A 16,342-nucleotide genomic window follows, 5' to 3' on the forward strand; every position below is an offset into this window, starting at 1 on the left:
TAGTTTACTCGTAGCATTGCTACCAGGGAGGGAATGTTTCTAGGTTTATGTTTAAACACACTTTTAATAAATATATTAATGAAGCATGATGTTGTTGCACGCTGTCATTTACAGACAGAAAATGTCCAAGAAATGTCCAAAAACCTTCCTACTAACGAGCAGCTTTACTGATAAAACTATATAGTATTACCAATCCGTGAAAATCTGGCTTTAGAAAACATTTCTTTGCACATCACCAAATAAAGTGTTCTGATTTGTTTTCATCCTATGAAAATATTTTTTTCATCACACAGAAGTAAAAACAATGGGCTTTCACAACTACTGAAATATATTTTGTAATGTTTGTAAGTTGACTTGGCTATTTAAATGCTGTGTGTTAGGAAACAACTGGCAAAATTCTGGAACTCTGCAGTCAGAAGAAAATTAATTGTGAGATTGTTCATGGGTTTTCTTTGGGTGTATACTTACCAACAGCGATTTGTCTCTTTGTAAAAACAAAGAGCCAGCTAGAGTAATGTCAGCATCTGTGTCGCAAATTTCTCCTTTCAGTCCTGCCTGGACCTTTGCCCCTAAAATATTCTGTTGTAGTTTAATGTTTTTTAACTCTTTTTAAGTCCTGTTTTTATTTGTTTTTTTAAATACCTTCAGGACAAAAATGTATGCATGGAGCTGGGAGGTCTAATATAGTCGCTGGAGTGCAGAATCTATGCAATGTTTCTTTAAGTTAACCACTGACTGCATACATGATTTATATGTATTGTATGTAAATGAACTTTGTGTAGCAATTCTGAACATGTGGCATGGATCAAGCCCTACTTGGACTTTCTTGGTATTTAAACTGTTATGCATACCGAGACATGGTATTAAATGTTACAAAGGCAATAGGCATAATAGGTTTTATTATTTTCTATCTCAGGGCGGTAATGCCAAAAGAAAAGAGAATAGTCGATGTCAAGACAGGTCAGGTTCGTCGGAAAGCGATCTTTGAGGGTGATGAGTCTGGCGAGGAAGATTCTGATGGAGAGGACGAAGATTCAGAGTCTGGCTCTGAAAGTGATGATGAAGCGGAAGAAGAAGAAACTGATAATGAAGCCCACGAACTGAAACCAGACATCCGGACTCCCAAACGCCTAAAACTGGAGGAGACGAAAGATCAGGACAAAATAGAATTGCCTGCATTTGCAGACAGTGATGACAATTTGGAGGAGGAAGGTGAAGAGGAAAGTGAAGGAGAGGACTCTGACAATAATAGTGAAGAGGATGAGGAAGAAGAAAGTGAACTTGAGCAGGGAAGTGGCGATGATGAACAGGAAATATTCACTACTGCTGGTAGAGCAGTTGAGGAAGCAGAAGTTAGGAAGTTTAAAGGGACCAGGAAGAGAGTCGAGGGGACTCTGCCATGTAAAGTAACAACTACTGCTGACTCTGGGAATTGCACAGGTGAAGATCACTCCTCAGAAATGGAATACGATGAAGGTCCCTCAGAAGAGGGAGACCAATCGAGTTCTGACTCCGAATTGGAAAATCTTGATGACAGAAGAGCACATCGCCCACAGAAGCTGAAAACAAAGACTGAAATTGAAGGTGAGGAGTTGGAAGATATGCTCAAAGAGGAAGATTACGAGGAGGATGTACACTCAGCTGCAGAAACATCAGGTGGGTCTGACGTGTGTTTATGTTCACTTGTTAATTTAAATAAGCCTTCTTTCATGTGGTACTTTTTGCTTTCTTATGTATTAAAGTGATTTGTCTAGGAGATGCAAAGAGTAATAATCTCACCTTGTTTTATCGGTCCAAAATCTGAGTGTCATCTTCTACATTTTGAAGATCGACACAACAGTTGTAGAGCGTCAGGAATAAATATTTTCCTGTCTTAATACCAAATAATCAGTGTTACTTTACAAGTGAAAAGCCCCACTCTATGTAAATATGTGCCACAGTACGATTCCAGAAGCAGCCTCAAATAAGCCAAGGAGGAGGCCACTTGAACAAATAGTGCTGAAACCATAACAAATAGAGTGTGCATCTCAGCCCAAGTACGAGTCTCTTCCATGCCCCCAGCATCACTTCTAAGCCATGTTTTCCTTCCCAGAGTTTGGGTTAGGCAACTTTGGATTGGTCAACACTCTTTTTCTAAGGCTACTGTGGCACACAACCTGGCCTGCACACAAGGTGTCCCCACCGTCTTCAAAGTATTGAGGGTCATCACAGACAGGCGTCGCTTGATACAGAGAATCACTCCCATTTCTCTTTGACTGAGCCCTACATTTTTTTTTGTTCTGTTTTTAGACTGATTCCTTTTCATCATCCTTTGCACATTTTAAGTGATTTGTGTTTAATACTAATTTGTGTATTACAATAACTCGGTCCTCATGTCTGAACTTTCTTGACTGCTATCAAACTTTACAGCTCTTTAATCTAAACCTTTCTAATATCAGTACAATTTTAAATGAAATCTCTCCAACATGTATGCAGACATGAATAGAATTGTAAAATTGTAGTGATTGAGAAGCATGCAGAGATGAACTTTGAAATAAAGGGGTGTGAATTTTGAATGCTATCCGGTTTCCCAGAAATTGAATTCTCCAGCTTGTTAAGTCTCTCCTATTTTAATCTAGTCTCTTCCCTTCTGATGTCTAATTTGTAACACCACTAACTAAAAATATACCATTAAGATATTAATGTATGCCTAATGGGACATTTGATTAGAAATGCTTTCAGATTTGAGCTTTTGAACCCAATAACAGCATTTAGTTTATCAATTAATAGCATACTGCAAAACAGAAGACAGATGGCAGGAGAAGGGAAATGAAAATGAGATGTAGACATATAGAGCCTCCATTTAAGGCCAGTTAGGGAGTAAGGTTAGGGAAATGCTTGAAGAACAGGGACCTCTACCTTCAGCCACTTCCACTCTTAGATGTTGTGGATAGTGCTTAGGGTATGACTTGGTGGGAGAAAAGATTGGAAAGAAAGGTCCCTATGGCCTCATTTGTTCCTCTTTCTTCATAACCAACCACCTTAGCCCTAAAACTGAGTTAAGGATGACACAGAATAAAAATGACCTGGGATACTCAATCATTTAACTTCCTGTGTCTTCGAGGCATTCAGTATTCCTGCGGGGTTTAGAGGGAAAGGGTGCTTCGTACCTTTTGCCACTCTTCCAGCATCCCATTCTACCCTAACAAATCATCTAAGTGAGCTGATGTGAAAAAAAAAAAAAAGGGACTGGAGAAGTAATTACTGTTGCCAGCTCCTCTTTCTACTGTCCCTCACCTTGCATGCAAAAGAGGAAGGGCTATTCAGCATACTCTCTCTCCCATTCAGCTAGACCTCGGGGATGTATGTGCGTATTGTGGGAATTAACATATGCAAGTACGCAGTAACTGAAAAGGTGTATGAGCTGGTGAGGTTGGTCGGCCTGGAACCGACTTGGGAAGTGGGTGCTGTCAAAGAGCTGATAAGTTGTACAAAGTAGAAACTGTAGGCAATCATAAATACCTGAGAAGAGATTGCCTCTCCTATTCCATGACCTCCATTGAGAAGCAGATGGTGCACTTGGCCATTGGAATCGTTGGGAACTGTACTTACTGCTTTCAGCATCTACGAAAGTCAGGCTATCTCCCACTTTGCATGTGTCTGCAATAGAGAGAATTCTCTTGGCTTAGTCCACTTTCCTTTTCACCATCTTCTCCCACATCATGAGGTTAAATGAAGGGGATTCATCCATAAAAACCTTTCCCACCTCCCAGCCTTCACATATTGTGATGGGGTGTTAGCAAAAAAAGATCTGCTGAGCTCCTTTTCACTTGTTTCACAACTCCTCTTTTCCATATGCCTATCTGCCGAAGAAGAAATCTGAATCCGAGAAAATAAAGTTGAGGAGTGGAACTGGAGACAGTGACCACTGCTACCAACATCTTGTTCTTAAAATGCCCTTGCTGGATCCTCCCACGTGCAGATGATGTGACAAGTAACATCAGCAACATAGTAACAAGCAAGGTTGTAAACAAACATACTGTCTCGCGCACTGACCCAGTAGAACACCTAGCCACTGTTGTGTGTTAGATACCATGGATGTCCTGCTGTCTGACCTGGGTATCAATATTTATCAGAAACAGCAAATGGATGGCATTACAGACAAAGGAAACTTAACAGGCTGTCCAAGGGGAGATTTCCCGAAATATAAAAGCAGACAAAATAATAGGAAAGAGCGGAAAAGTATAGTTGAAAAAGTGGATGCTAGAGCCTGAGGGCGTGGATATAGTGTGGTCAGAAGAAACTATTAACAGTTTGCAGACAGTTTTGAAGGAAGTCTGCAGAGCAGTTTGTAAAGAGGAGATGTGATTTTGTTAAAGCAATAAACTAGGTTAGTTTTAGGTCTGACTAAATCAACTGATTTCCCCCATCAAGATAACATCACAGTGAGCAATTTTGCCGTTGATGAGTTAATCAAAGTGCCTCAGAATTAGCCATGGTCGCCTTTTTCAGATAAGGTGGTGAGTGATGCAACTGGGTTTACTGATACACATTTTTACTAAGAGTGATTTTATGCTGTTTTTAGCTAGCTTGTATTCTTTAAGAAAAGTACTTTTGAGCATTCTTGCAGGCTCCCTTCACTCACTAGCTTAGATAACCTTAGGCAGGCCTGATTATAAGCCTGAATTATTCAGCATGATATATTGGGGGAGCATGTTTAGAATCATTAGCAACGTCGTTAGCCGCCCTTGACTAAGTTCTTTAAAATCTTTCTTTCAGGCTCTTTGAAATGGAAGGAGGGCCTAGCACAGAAGGCAGCGGAAAACTTCTTGCGCCAGCAGCAGTCCACACCCAACCTTCGCAAACTCATTTATGGAGCAGGTAAGGATGGAAACTAGTTGCTCAACAGTTTTGAGGCATTTCTAGCAGAAATGCAGATTTGCCATCCTGTACTTGAGTTAGTAACATGCAGGGTGGTAAACAGAGCAACATTGGAATAATATACAGATGATATAAAGCATATTTCGAAGTTTTCTCTCTGTTATCATGCAACAAGATCCTCAGAATAGGAAGACACTTGGGAAAGAGATACCAAAATGTGTTGCCACCTTTTGTAACATTTCTTAGGGTAACTGTACTGGAAGATGTTAATAAATCAGAGTAAAGCCTGGAAATAAAGGAATGAAGCAGTAGGCTTTCTTGTTTTACCTTGTCTTTGTAGATTTGCAAAGAGGATCTTGATGTTGTTTTTTTTATTTTTTACCTGTTGGACATCTGTTCGTTTTCAGGCTTATGTGTTCGCTGTAACCTGTATCACTTCTCCCGAAGTTCAGATTATAAAAGTTTTGACTGTCCTGGGTTCACTTCCTTCCATTGCATGACCAGTGGTAACAAGGAAAGTGTGGTTTTATGTATCCCACAAGATACTAGCGATCATCATTCAACAGGCACAACTTATTGAGGCTGCTAAGCAGGAACACCTGATGCTTCACACACATTAATGCTAGCACTGATTACAAATTGACAGATTACTTTATGCGCCTGGTGTGTTTGTATTTCTTTTTGTTTAGTGCTGCTTAAGACTACCTGCTATTCATTGGTGGTAAAACAAACCGCAATCAGTGATAAGCATTGTAAGAATTAATAAAAGTGTCATTTGTGTCTGTATTACCTTTTTTTTTCATAGCAAAATTGCTCTTAAAAATCTACTTATGACCCAGTGCGAATGTTAGATGTGCTAGGAAGATTTGTTCACCCATTAACTCCGTACCTCCTAATGAGGCCACTGTCTGCCAACTCTTCTTAACATTGCATATTTTTCACCACATTTCCCTGTCACGGAAGAATTTGCTCTAGTATCTGTCAAAAAAATTCTCAGTAGTTCTCCGAAAAACTAATTAGCCAGCCTTTAAACCCCTCAGCAAGGTGTTTCCTTTTCTAGGCCTGTGGAGACAACACTCCACACTATTTCATGGCTGGCACTACCTTTATCTTCGCTTTGATTGAAGTTAATCATTGGAAACTAAATTAAAATAGAATAGCACTTTCCCAAATATAATCGAAGAAAAAAACGTTTGTTTTAACACTCCTGAAATCTCTTGGTTTGTCAGCTAAGGCTTGTACGTCCTACGTTCCTTAGTGAGGCTTTGGCAACTGAATAATCATCAGCCCAAAAAGCAGTCTGTATTATTTAGCACTGATTACAAATTGACACAATACTTTGTGCATGGTGTTCACTTATTGCAGGTCTTTTCTTCATATATATTTCTGTTCAGCATGTAAAATGGATACAAGGCATTTTCACTCCTTTCCACTGTGGATGCAGAGCCTTTGCTTTCGATTTCTTTATTGGGGAAGCTAGCATTTGTGATAGTTATTGCCTCTGGCACATGGGAGTCTTCCACTTCCCTGTTTTTTTTTTTTTTTTTTTTTTTAAATAAAACAACCTTGATGACCACTGTTTTTTCCCTTGTAGTGGCTGCGAGTGAGGAAAAGGAGGGGGACTCTGATGAGGAGCTAGGAGGCCTATTCCACGTTAGCCGTCCAGACAAAGAGACCAGGCGTAAAGCCAATGCACTTGATTGCTCCAGATTTTCTGTGGAGATCCTGCACGATTGGGATGTGGAGGAGGTACTGTACGATGCAGGACACTTATTGTAAACAACTCTCTTATGGCCTGCAGTCGGAGGCAGCATATTATTGGTTTAGCAGAGGTCAAGTTCACACACAGACACTAAAGCCAATAAACTGTTAATGTTTGAATGATGATTTGTTTTGAGCACAAGTTAAGCTAAGCAAAACAAGCAGTAACTGTGGACATCTACTTGCAACCTACAAGATACATTTTAGACTGACTCCTCACTTCAGCATTTTAGGGTCAATAAAAATAGTACTAATAAGTTGGGTTATTTATAATTCCACAGAGTAACCACATTTGTAGGAAATCACTTAAGGGCACTACATATTTGTTGTTATATTAAAATTAACTTAGCTTACAATGTGCATAGTGTATTTTTTTGGCCTAAGACATGTTTCTTCATGCTTATATTTGTGTGGGATGTGTATGCACATCATTGGGGCCAGATTGTGCTGACTGAGAATAAAGGCAGTGGCATTTAGACATTTCTGTACATTATTGGTGGCATTGCCAATGACACAGGTCTCAAGCTCACTGCAGCTGTGATACTTATTTCAAAATATTCATTTCTCATTAGATTCCCAAATAAATTGTTTGATTCTAACATCTGTGTTTTCTATAATATTCTTTTTCAACCTCTCATTTTTTATGTTAACGGGATATCCTCTATCTTTGGGCATGGTTGTTGCCTGTAGTATTCTAAAAACGCCTTGCAAACACATTTATTCATGGGACGCATCAAAGATAATAATCCTATTTCACATCTACAGCCATTTTATTTTCATTGGTTTGTCAGTGCCAATGAGGCATTTGGGTAGTGTGTGCTGTACTAATGTTCATTCGGTTAGTTCCAAGCATGGGTTGTTTGCCGGTGGTATATGGTGGTTCATAGATTGAGGCAGGTTCCAGTGTACTTCATATATTTGCTAGTGTTTTCATTCTCTGTGTTCAGCATTCAAAAGAATACACAAGCTGCTCCCATTATACAGCAGTGTTGCTGCTTACGAGGCCGCATATCAGAACTCAGCAATCTTAATCTCTTAACTGATAAATTGGTAAATGGATTCCTTCCCTTAAACCATAGGTTATGAACAGTATTCGAGACTGCTTCGTAACAGGGAATTGGGAAGCGGATAAGGATGCAGCCAAAGTTTTAGAGGAAGATGGTAAGTTCGATGACTTAAAAATACCACAGTCAATTCAATTCTGATTGTTTTTTGAATTGTGACAGTCCTTTTACTTATGTTTGGAATTTACATAGCCAGTAGACTGTACAGCATCGATCCTTCAAACATTAACGAGTTGGGCTAAAATGTATGATTCTTCTGGGGTTTTTCCCTAATGGAATGATGTTTTCTATATCAAATATCGGAAAAATTGAAAAAGTTGCACAGCTGAAGCTGTCAAATGTATATAGTGTTGCCTGCTGTTGTTTTTGTTTACTTCATAAAGCAAGAATTTGCCAATATCACTGGACGGGGCATAGTTTTATAGTTTAAACAATTGCATTCATTCTTCTCCAGTGCACCCATTTCCTTTATTTCAGGACTGTTGCTGATTAAGCATCTTAAAATCTAGATTTTACTGTGAACCAACTAAGATATTTTTTGACAGAAATTGATATATTGGTGGTTGATGCTTAAAATTCGCACATCTGAAACAAAAGAACAGTGTCCAGTAATGGATGCAGCGAGTCCTTGGAAGGGTGCCAACCTGGTAGAAATACCCAACCACCAAGGGTATTTGATTGCATAAATCAAAAAAGAAGGAAAACTTCCTTTGAGCTGTGCTGGAAAGTCAATTTCAGAAACAGAGATACCAGGGGACTCCAAATAGTGGTATCACAGTGAATGGAAATCCAAAATCTTTAATTCATTATGTTGAAAACGTAGAAAACATATGTATGCAGAAACAGCCAACACGTGTTTCGTCCAACAGGACTTTTTCAAGGCAAAAATTGTATGATGATTGGGCCATAAAAGCCAGCACTCCATGAGTCTGTGAACAGAGCGCGCACGCCGACATCAGCTTTTCCGACTCTCTAGGGACCGGGAGAGTACGGATGACTGTGCTTATCAGGGCCCCCCACCACGTACTACACGTAAGACTCATGGAGTGCTGGCTTTTATGGCCCCAACATCATACAAGACGTACTTTTCCTGTGACTAGGAAACACCATTAATCAATTCAGGAACTAATCCAGTCGCATGGTTCGCTTTGGATACGTCCCTTCTTATGTACAATTTTTGCATTGGAAAAAGTCCTGTTGGACGAAACACATGTTGGCTGTTTCTGCATACATATGTTTTCTATGTTTTCAACATAAGGAATTAAAGATTTTGGATTTCTATTCACTGTGGACTGGTGTCTCTGTTTTTAAGATATTTTTTGGATCTATCTTTTGACCGCACAGCTGTGAAAAACACCTATTGCTAACAGTATATTTCAAATTGGCCTCAGGGTCCATCCATTTCAGCTTTTCTTGGACCAGCCTCCTTCAACCATTGGCTACACATTTTGTCAATCCCATCTAAGTTCACCCTGGTGGAGTAGTCCTCTCTCACATAATGGTATTGGCTGTTTGACTGTATACTTCTGTCTCTTCTTGAGCGCTTGCACTTTACTGCACAAGAGTCTGCATCTTTAGCCCTTCTTGTCTGCTTCTGCTGGCTCCCTCGTTTGGCTCATCAACGTCCTTCTATCTGGCACACACTCAAATTACTCTCTCTCCTCTCTCTTTCTAAATGGGCTCTTCATCATCTCCCCTGCTGCTCATCTTGTGTTCCTCACTCTCCTTCCCTTTTTCATCATGTGATCCAATTCAGTCCCAACCCTGCCTTTCAGTCTCCTTCCTTCCACCTTCTCTCTCCCTCTTTCCTTATCTACTCCTCTTCAGACAAACTGTCCCACTCTCTTGTGTTTCTCTCTCTCTACCCCAATGTTGTATCCTCTGCCCCAGAGTTTACCACCCTCTCACGTTGCCTCATTCCCTCCTTCTTTAACATATGTGGTTTTCTACTTAGTGGCTTCTCATTAAAGCCACAATAATAATTTTGTTTCAAAGTGTCCTAGTAAGTCTGATGGGCCAAATAATAAAATTCCTACAAGCCTACTTAAACGTAAACTTTGCACTTGTATAGCGCACTACTCACCCGTTAGGGTCTCAAGGTGCTGTACGCATACCGCTGTGGAACCCCTCCTGGCTTTTCCCAGTGAGGCACCCACGCCTGGTCAACCCCCAGGGTGAAGCCAGGCATCCAAGCGCTGTAAGGGCCGTTGTGGAGATTAAGCAAGCTATTGGTCCAAGGGAATTGAGCCCAAGACCCGCTGAGGTGGGAATTGAACCCTGGTCCCGGGCCAGATCTCTGCTTCAGGGCCTGCCGCTCTAGCCATTGTGCCACACTTCTCCACTTACTTCTAAGTTGTGGTGTTTTACAGGGATTTCAGTTGTTGAAAGCAGTCTGATCTCTGTGTGAACCACTGGAGTAAATTGTGTGAATTGGCACGGTAACATTAATTCCCACATGTTATTGTGTAATCCCACTTTATTTCCCTAACCCTAGATCTCCTACTGCCCCCACAAATATAACTCTAAAAGGGGGGGGGGTATTAACAGAGATTACTGCTATTTTTAATGAAGGCCTTGGAGCTTGTGCCTCTTGTGGTTTTCACAGGCCTTTGTGATCAGGTCTTTTAATTCTGTTCCACCTTCTCAGACGACTTGAACGGGGTTCCCAAAAGCTCTAATTTCATTGAAGTGCAGGACAGAGTGCCTTTTCAGATCTGTATCCTTTGAACTTGGCCATAAATGTTTTATTTGTTCACCCTACAAATGTACTTGGGTTCATTTAAATACTCAATGCATAAGTGTCCTGTGCCCTCCTAACAGGACTTTTTTGGGAAAAAGACATGCAGCCGACCCCATATTTTTGAAGATGACTCAGATTCTGTTAATATGCTTGATTAAATCATCTTGATCAATTGGGGGCTGGGTTGCAAAAGTGAATGGTCAGAATGTAGTTCCCCCTTTGTGCTTGCGTTTTCCCACTTTGACCAGGTATTTCATGGCATGTAACCCCCATTGCAAGATCAGGGTGTCCTAGTATACAGAGCTAGGTTCACTGCAGCGTCAACTCACCGAAAGACTGCATCACAGAAGGTGGTTAATCATCATTACATTTATAGTCAAAACACCAGAATGAAGGGAATAATTATCTTGAATATGCACCATCCAAATAGAAAATAATGTAGATTTCTCATAGTACACTAGAAAGGCCAAGGTGGTTAGGAAAAGTGTAGGTGAGACCCGGAGTTTAGAGAAATGTGGACAACATAACCTTTGTATTCTGTTCCTGTAGAAGAGGGTTATGAATGAAGGGAAAAAGGGTCAGGTATAAAATGTCACAGAGAGGAATGTGAGTTAAAATTGCTTTTAAGCACCTGTTCTGGTTGAAGTTCCCTGTCTGTGTTAAGAGTTTGGCCCAAACTTAAGGGGACACAAAAAACCTCAAAAGAGCTTTACCCGGTGCCCATTGTGAACCTAAACACTCTGGTTATCATGATGAGAAACCCAATCATGAAGCATGCTACTTGAAATGGATGATAATTTTTGTTCTTTTTAATAAATCTTTACAACAGAGTGAGGTCAGGTTGGAGTATTTAACAGACAGGTAGCTTAAATAGGGTAGGCAGCATTCCCTCTTCCCGGAGGTCATTTATATTTTTTGATTCAAGAAACTATATCAAGGTAACAGCGGGAATACCAAAGCCTTTTGGGAAAAAAAAAATATGTATCCCTTTAGACGGTTGACTCTCTCGGACATACGGGAAAATGGATATATGTATGCATATGATGCCTAATGGGTTAAAACTACAGTGCCTCAAACTACTATTCCTATCAGTGTGTTTCAGTTTCAATTCCTGAAATCAACTGTCTAATCAGTAGAATAATTCACTGCCCGATTACATTGTTAATTGCATAGGAAGTGGTTAAACAGTCTCCAAATGTGTTATAACAAAAACTTTATTTGTGTATTCTACCCAAATGTTTGAAATCCTCCCGTGAGTCGGCAGTAAAGGAGTGGAGAAAAATGTGGCATAAAAGTATGAATGAGTACAGGGTGCTTCCTTCAGTGGCACTTGTCCTCTGAGCATCAAAATTACGACCTTCTCTTTCTATGCTTATTGTGTGGACAGACTGAAAGGGATTGCGGTATAGAAGCCTCAATGCATGATTCGCCTAGGGCTGCTCCACGTGTGCCTCTAAGCTTCTAATATTTTATGGCATGAAAAAATGCTCAGGCTTGACCTCAAGAAAAGGCTTAGTCCTTGGTATGTATGTTTGGTCTTTCGGTTAAATAGCAAAAAGAGAACTGCTTAGTGTTTACCAATTCCTCTTCACACTACTGCATTCAGATGTTCGAGTCTATGTTCATTGAACACTGTTTGACTCTTCTTGTACCTTAGCCAAGCCACAAGATGTGCTAGTGATTTCTAGGCACCCCTTTAACATACATTTTCTAATATTCTATGTTGTCCTTATAACCAAGCCACACTGGGCTTTCACATTTGTGTTTAGAGAAACATGTCCGCTTGCTGGAAGAGCAAATTTGTTGGCATGTCAGTTCGATGACGTGCTTTGTTGTTAATTAATGTTTTTTTTCCTGTATTCTTGCAGAAGAATTATATGGTGACTTTGAAGATCTGGAGACTGGGGATGTGCACAAAGGGAAGTCAGCAGTTCCAGAAGAAGTAGTAGGTCCCACAGTCTACTTGTGTACTTATGTGCGCGCACCATCAAGCGTGCCACTTTTGAAGAGTTAGTAGGTTTCTAAAGTTTCTATGTCCAAGATGTGCAAGATGGTCAGAATGTGCATTCAACATGCAAGTGAGGTTCTATTTTCTTATATGGTCAAGATTGAGCACAAAGGACATTGTAACACAGGTCAACAATGTAGGTTACATTATCATCATAATTATAAAAGCTAATTGCATTGTAGTTGAGTGTCCATAACCCTTCCTACCTCCTGATGATGGTGCCAAATCACATTACTGTCAAGTAGCATGCTGGTCTGTAGTCTGTGCTTGGTTTGAAGAACCTTGGATAGCATGCATTTTGGATGTATATTTAGGGTCGTGTGTTGACTAGAGTGGAGTCCTATCCCGACATGGGCTTCTTTGCTTAACGGGTTAGTCAAGCAAAGAGGAATAGAGCTTATAATCTCGATAGGTAGGGTGGACGTGGTTACGAGTGCGACCTGTGTAGTAATTGTTTTGGTGTTGAGTAAAGTGAACGTTTCATGTCACATATCTGCTCTTACTCTTGCAGCCAGGTGAATTAGAGTTAGAGCAAAGTTCTTACTTCCTCCCTGAATTTGAAGTAATTATGCATATGTTGTCTTTGTTGGTATGCAAATTCATAATCTTGCCGGTTGCCAGAGGTATGGGGTTCCACCAATGCGTCTCTCTTAATAGGGACTCGAAGAATAGTCTAGGTGCTAATCTAGAACCCATGTCTTTGTTCTATGAGTACCTCTGGAGCTTTGCTTGAATGACTAATGGACGATTGTTTTTGCAACATTACGGTGTATAAAATCACAGTTCAAAAGAACACTGTCACTGGTGGGAACTTTTTTTTTTTATTTTTTTTTTTAAGCATATTAACCATGTGAAGCATTTCTATAATACTGGTGATTTTTCAGTGTTTGGATGAAAAAAAGAACCATGTAGCGTGCTCAGCTGCCTGGGAAGTCCGTCATTGCACCGTCAACATTCAGTTTTAGCAATTGAAATGTTAAAATAACTTAGCAGGTTTATCGGGAGGCATTCCTTAAAACATAGGTATTTAGTTGTCATTGATCAGGTGGGCATTTTCTGTCAGATAAATCTTTCATTTCCCATGTCCCGTTGGTGCTAGAGTTTTTGTCCTTTAACCTCAGCTAGTGTAGTTTGGGAAGAAGAGTCCGTACTCTCTAGGCTCAGGTGCACAGCGAACACTGCAAATCACTGAATGCTGTAGGACATAATTAATGTGCATGAACCTAGCTATTGTGAGAACCAAAGACTGACATTGCAGATGGTCAGCTGCTCAAGGTTGTACTACTTTAACTGAACTCAAATCATATTGCAGAGGTTATGCATGTGTGCATTAGCAGAGCCGTTATGATGGTGGCACTACTTATTAAGATCAGTGCATTTGCAGAGCTTTCTGAAACTAAGGCTTAAAAAATAGAGGTTTTGTACATTCCCCAAAGTTCCTACCTCGCTGAAGCATTGCCTTTTGTGCTAGTTTCTTCGCCAAGTTCATTCAACAGAAAAACAGAACATTCCATCAAAAACTTGAGAACCATTATTTTAAATTTTCTTACATGCAGATGACGAGTGAGGACGAGGAGGAAAAAGAGGAAAGCGTTGATCCCAGTGCAGCTCCAAAGGAAGAAGATAAGAAGAAGAAGCTCCTAGAAAAGAAACGAAAGCTCAAGGAGCGTTTTGACGCAGAGTATGATGATGGAGATGCCACCTATTTTGATGACCTGAAGGGGGAGATGCAGAAGCAGGCTGATGTGAGTGGATGGTTTGCAGTACGAGCATAACTTCGATAACCTGCTCAATATTGCATCCTGGCTAGAAATGTAATACACATATCTGTGAAGTTATTTGTACAGATGCAGTCTGCTGCATTATTTTCACTGTGGAAAAGAATGTTTTGTTAAACCTTTCAAGCATATGGGGATGGTCGCAGAAAATGAAGAGTGCAGACTTCTTTGTCCCTGTTGGAGAAAAGTTGGAAATCTGTAATCATTGTTTTAGATTGATCTTTCTTCTGTCCATTAGTTTACTTAATCTGCATATAAATATATTATCTGCATAGCAGATTTACTAATGAATTAACTTAGTAAAATTTTCTCTCAATGTCGCAAGTTATTGATCTTGAAAGGTGCACTTTTTAGGGTGGAGAGATGGAAAATCCCTTTGCTCCGAACACACAAAGTGGAAGGGGCCAACATATGGACACACATGCTCGGATCGGCAAGTGTACAGCAACCCTGCTTTACAGAAAGTCATTGACAACTGTTCTCCTGAACGTATTTGTGCTTTGTAACCCATACAGCTTAATCGTGCTGAGTTTGAAGACCAAGAGGATGACATCAGGGTGCAGTATGAGGGCTTCCGGCCAGGAATGTATCTTCGTATTGAGCTTGAGAGTGTCCCATGTGAATTTGTGGTGAACTTTGATCCGCGATACCCCATGATCCTTGGTGGGTTGGGCAGCAGCGAAGGAAATGTTGGCTACATACAGGTAAGATGATGGTACACTATTTTCTCAAATCACTGTTTGAGACCAAACGGCATATTAGTTTGACTGTGTTGGTTGAGCATCCTACCTCTCGCCTCCCACTTAAATTTGGCAAGAGTGTTAATGTTTTAATTTCAGTATAGCTTTGTGGAGCACTTAATGACCAGTTTCATTCCAGACTTCAAAGTGGTGCCCTTTTTGTCAGTGCAATCTGTACCGACGTAAATATTTTTTTCTCTGCTTCTTTCAAAATGATCTTTCTCATTCATGATTGAAGCACTGGCGGCTGTAGGGTATAGACACTGCACTTGGCCTTATTCTTATTAACGCTTGCTTTTATTGTGTTTATGGCAGATCTCCTTTCCGTCCCTCCATGGCTGCTTCTTGTCCTCTGCTGCATTGTGTGTTTTTCCCCATTGACTGCCATTGAGCCATTAAATGACTGAATACTACGGCGTCAGCCATAGAAAGCGCATGTAGACAACACTATGTAGTAGTAGGTGGAGGATTCAATATGCATAGCACGTGTAGAACAGGCTGGTTTTGAAGGAATTGAGTTTCCAACAATATTTCATGAAGTTGGAGAAGGAGCTAAAACAAAAAAGGGTCTTCCACCACAGAGGTTTTCTTTGGAAACAAGCAATTTGCAGAACACATGTAGAAGTTCAGATGGACCATTAGTGTGGGCTGTATGAATAGGGAGGTTGTTCTTCAAGATAGAAATTATCTATACAGAGAGCAGTATATAGATCCCCTCTACAACACATCATTTCTCACTTAGCACTTTTATCACGCAAGTAAGCACATCGCAGGCCATTTGTTGGTATCTTACCATGCAGGACAGAGGTATTCAATAACGTTACTTATTTTTATATACGACATTAGCACTGTATATAATATATGTAACTCAGCCCAAGGTTATTTAGTTATTGAACTTAAACCTGCGGGCATGATTTTCCTATTGTGTGACAGGACTTTATCAAAGGTGCCCGTTAAAACGTTAATGCAGTTGCCAGTCCCTGTATGCTCAAATGCCTATAAAGGAGAGATGGAGTACTGAGGCATTTAACCCTAAATGAACTTGATGAGGGGGAAATACTGGGGCTGCCATTGGGAATACAATTATGTAAAAGTACGCTAATATGGCAGCCGAAGATCACCACATTGAGTGACGGATGGCTGCTGTCCTTAGTCGCTGGTCCTAATGGGAAATCCTCCAACCGAATTTGTGACTTTTTTAGAACATTGAGGAAGGCGTCCTAGCTGAAACTCATCTTTTTCATTGAAAGAAACCATCAATTTACCCCGTCAGTGGTCTGCAATTTTGTTTGGAGAATATATATGCTAAAGTTCATGCCAACTGAGTTACAATTTGGCTACTCATTTTTGGGTAAAGAGCACTGGCACTGAGGTCTGCTTCGCAGGCCTGA

At 40.4% G+C, this 16,342-nt stretch overlaps 1 protein-coding gene across 1 annotated transcript in view; it reads left to right on the forward strand.

The window, feature by feature from the left end:
• BMS1 (BMS1 ribosome biogenesis factor) overlaps positions 1–16,342 on the forward strand; it is a 123,155-nt gene that overhangs the window by 24,144 nt on the left and 82,669 nt on the right. The window contains exons 10-16 of the mRNA XM_069240194.1: positions 917–1,656; positions 4,759–4,860; positions 6,455–6,609; positions 7,701–7,782; positions 12,294–12,370; positions 13,990–14,178; positions 14,727–14,915. Coding sequence (XP_069096295.1) covers positions 917–1,656; positions 4,759–4,860; positions 6,455–6,609; positions 7,701–7,782; positions 12,294–12,370; positions 13,990–14,178; positions 14,727–14,915 — 1,534 coding nt within the window. The remainder of the gene's footprint in view (positions 1–916; positions 1,657–4,758; positions 4,861–6,454; positions 6,610–7,700; positions 7,783–12,293; positions 12,371–13,989; positions 14,179–14,726; positions 14,916–16,342) is intronic.

This window comes from Pleurodeles waltl, chromosome 6, assembly GCF_031143425.1.
Source record: "Pleurodeles waltl isolate 20211129_DDA chromosome 6, aPleWal1.hap1.20221129, whole genome shotgun sequence".
NCBI classification, from domain to species: domain Eukaryota; kingdom Metazoa; phylum Chordata; class Amphibia; order Caudata; family Salamandridae; genus Pleurodeles; species Pleurodeles waltl.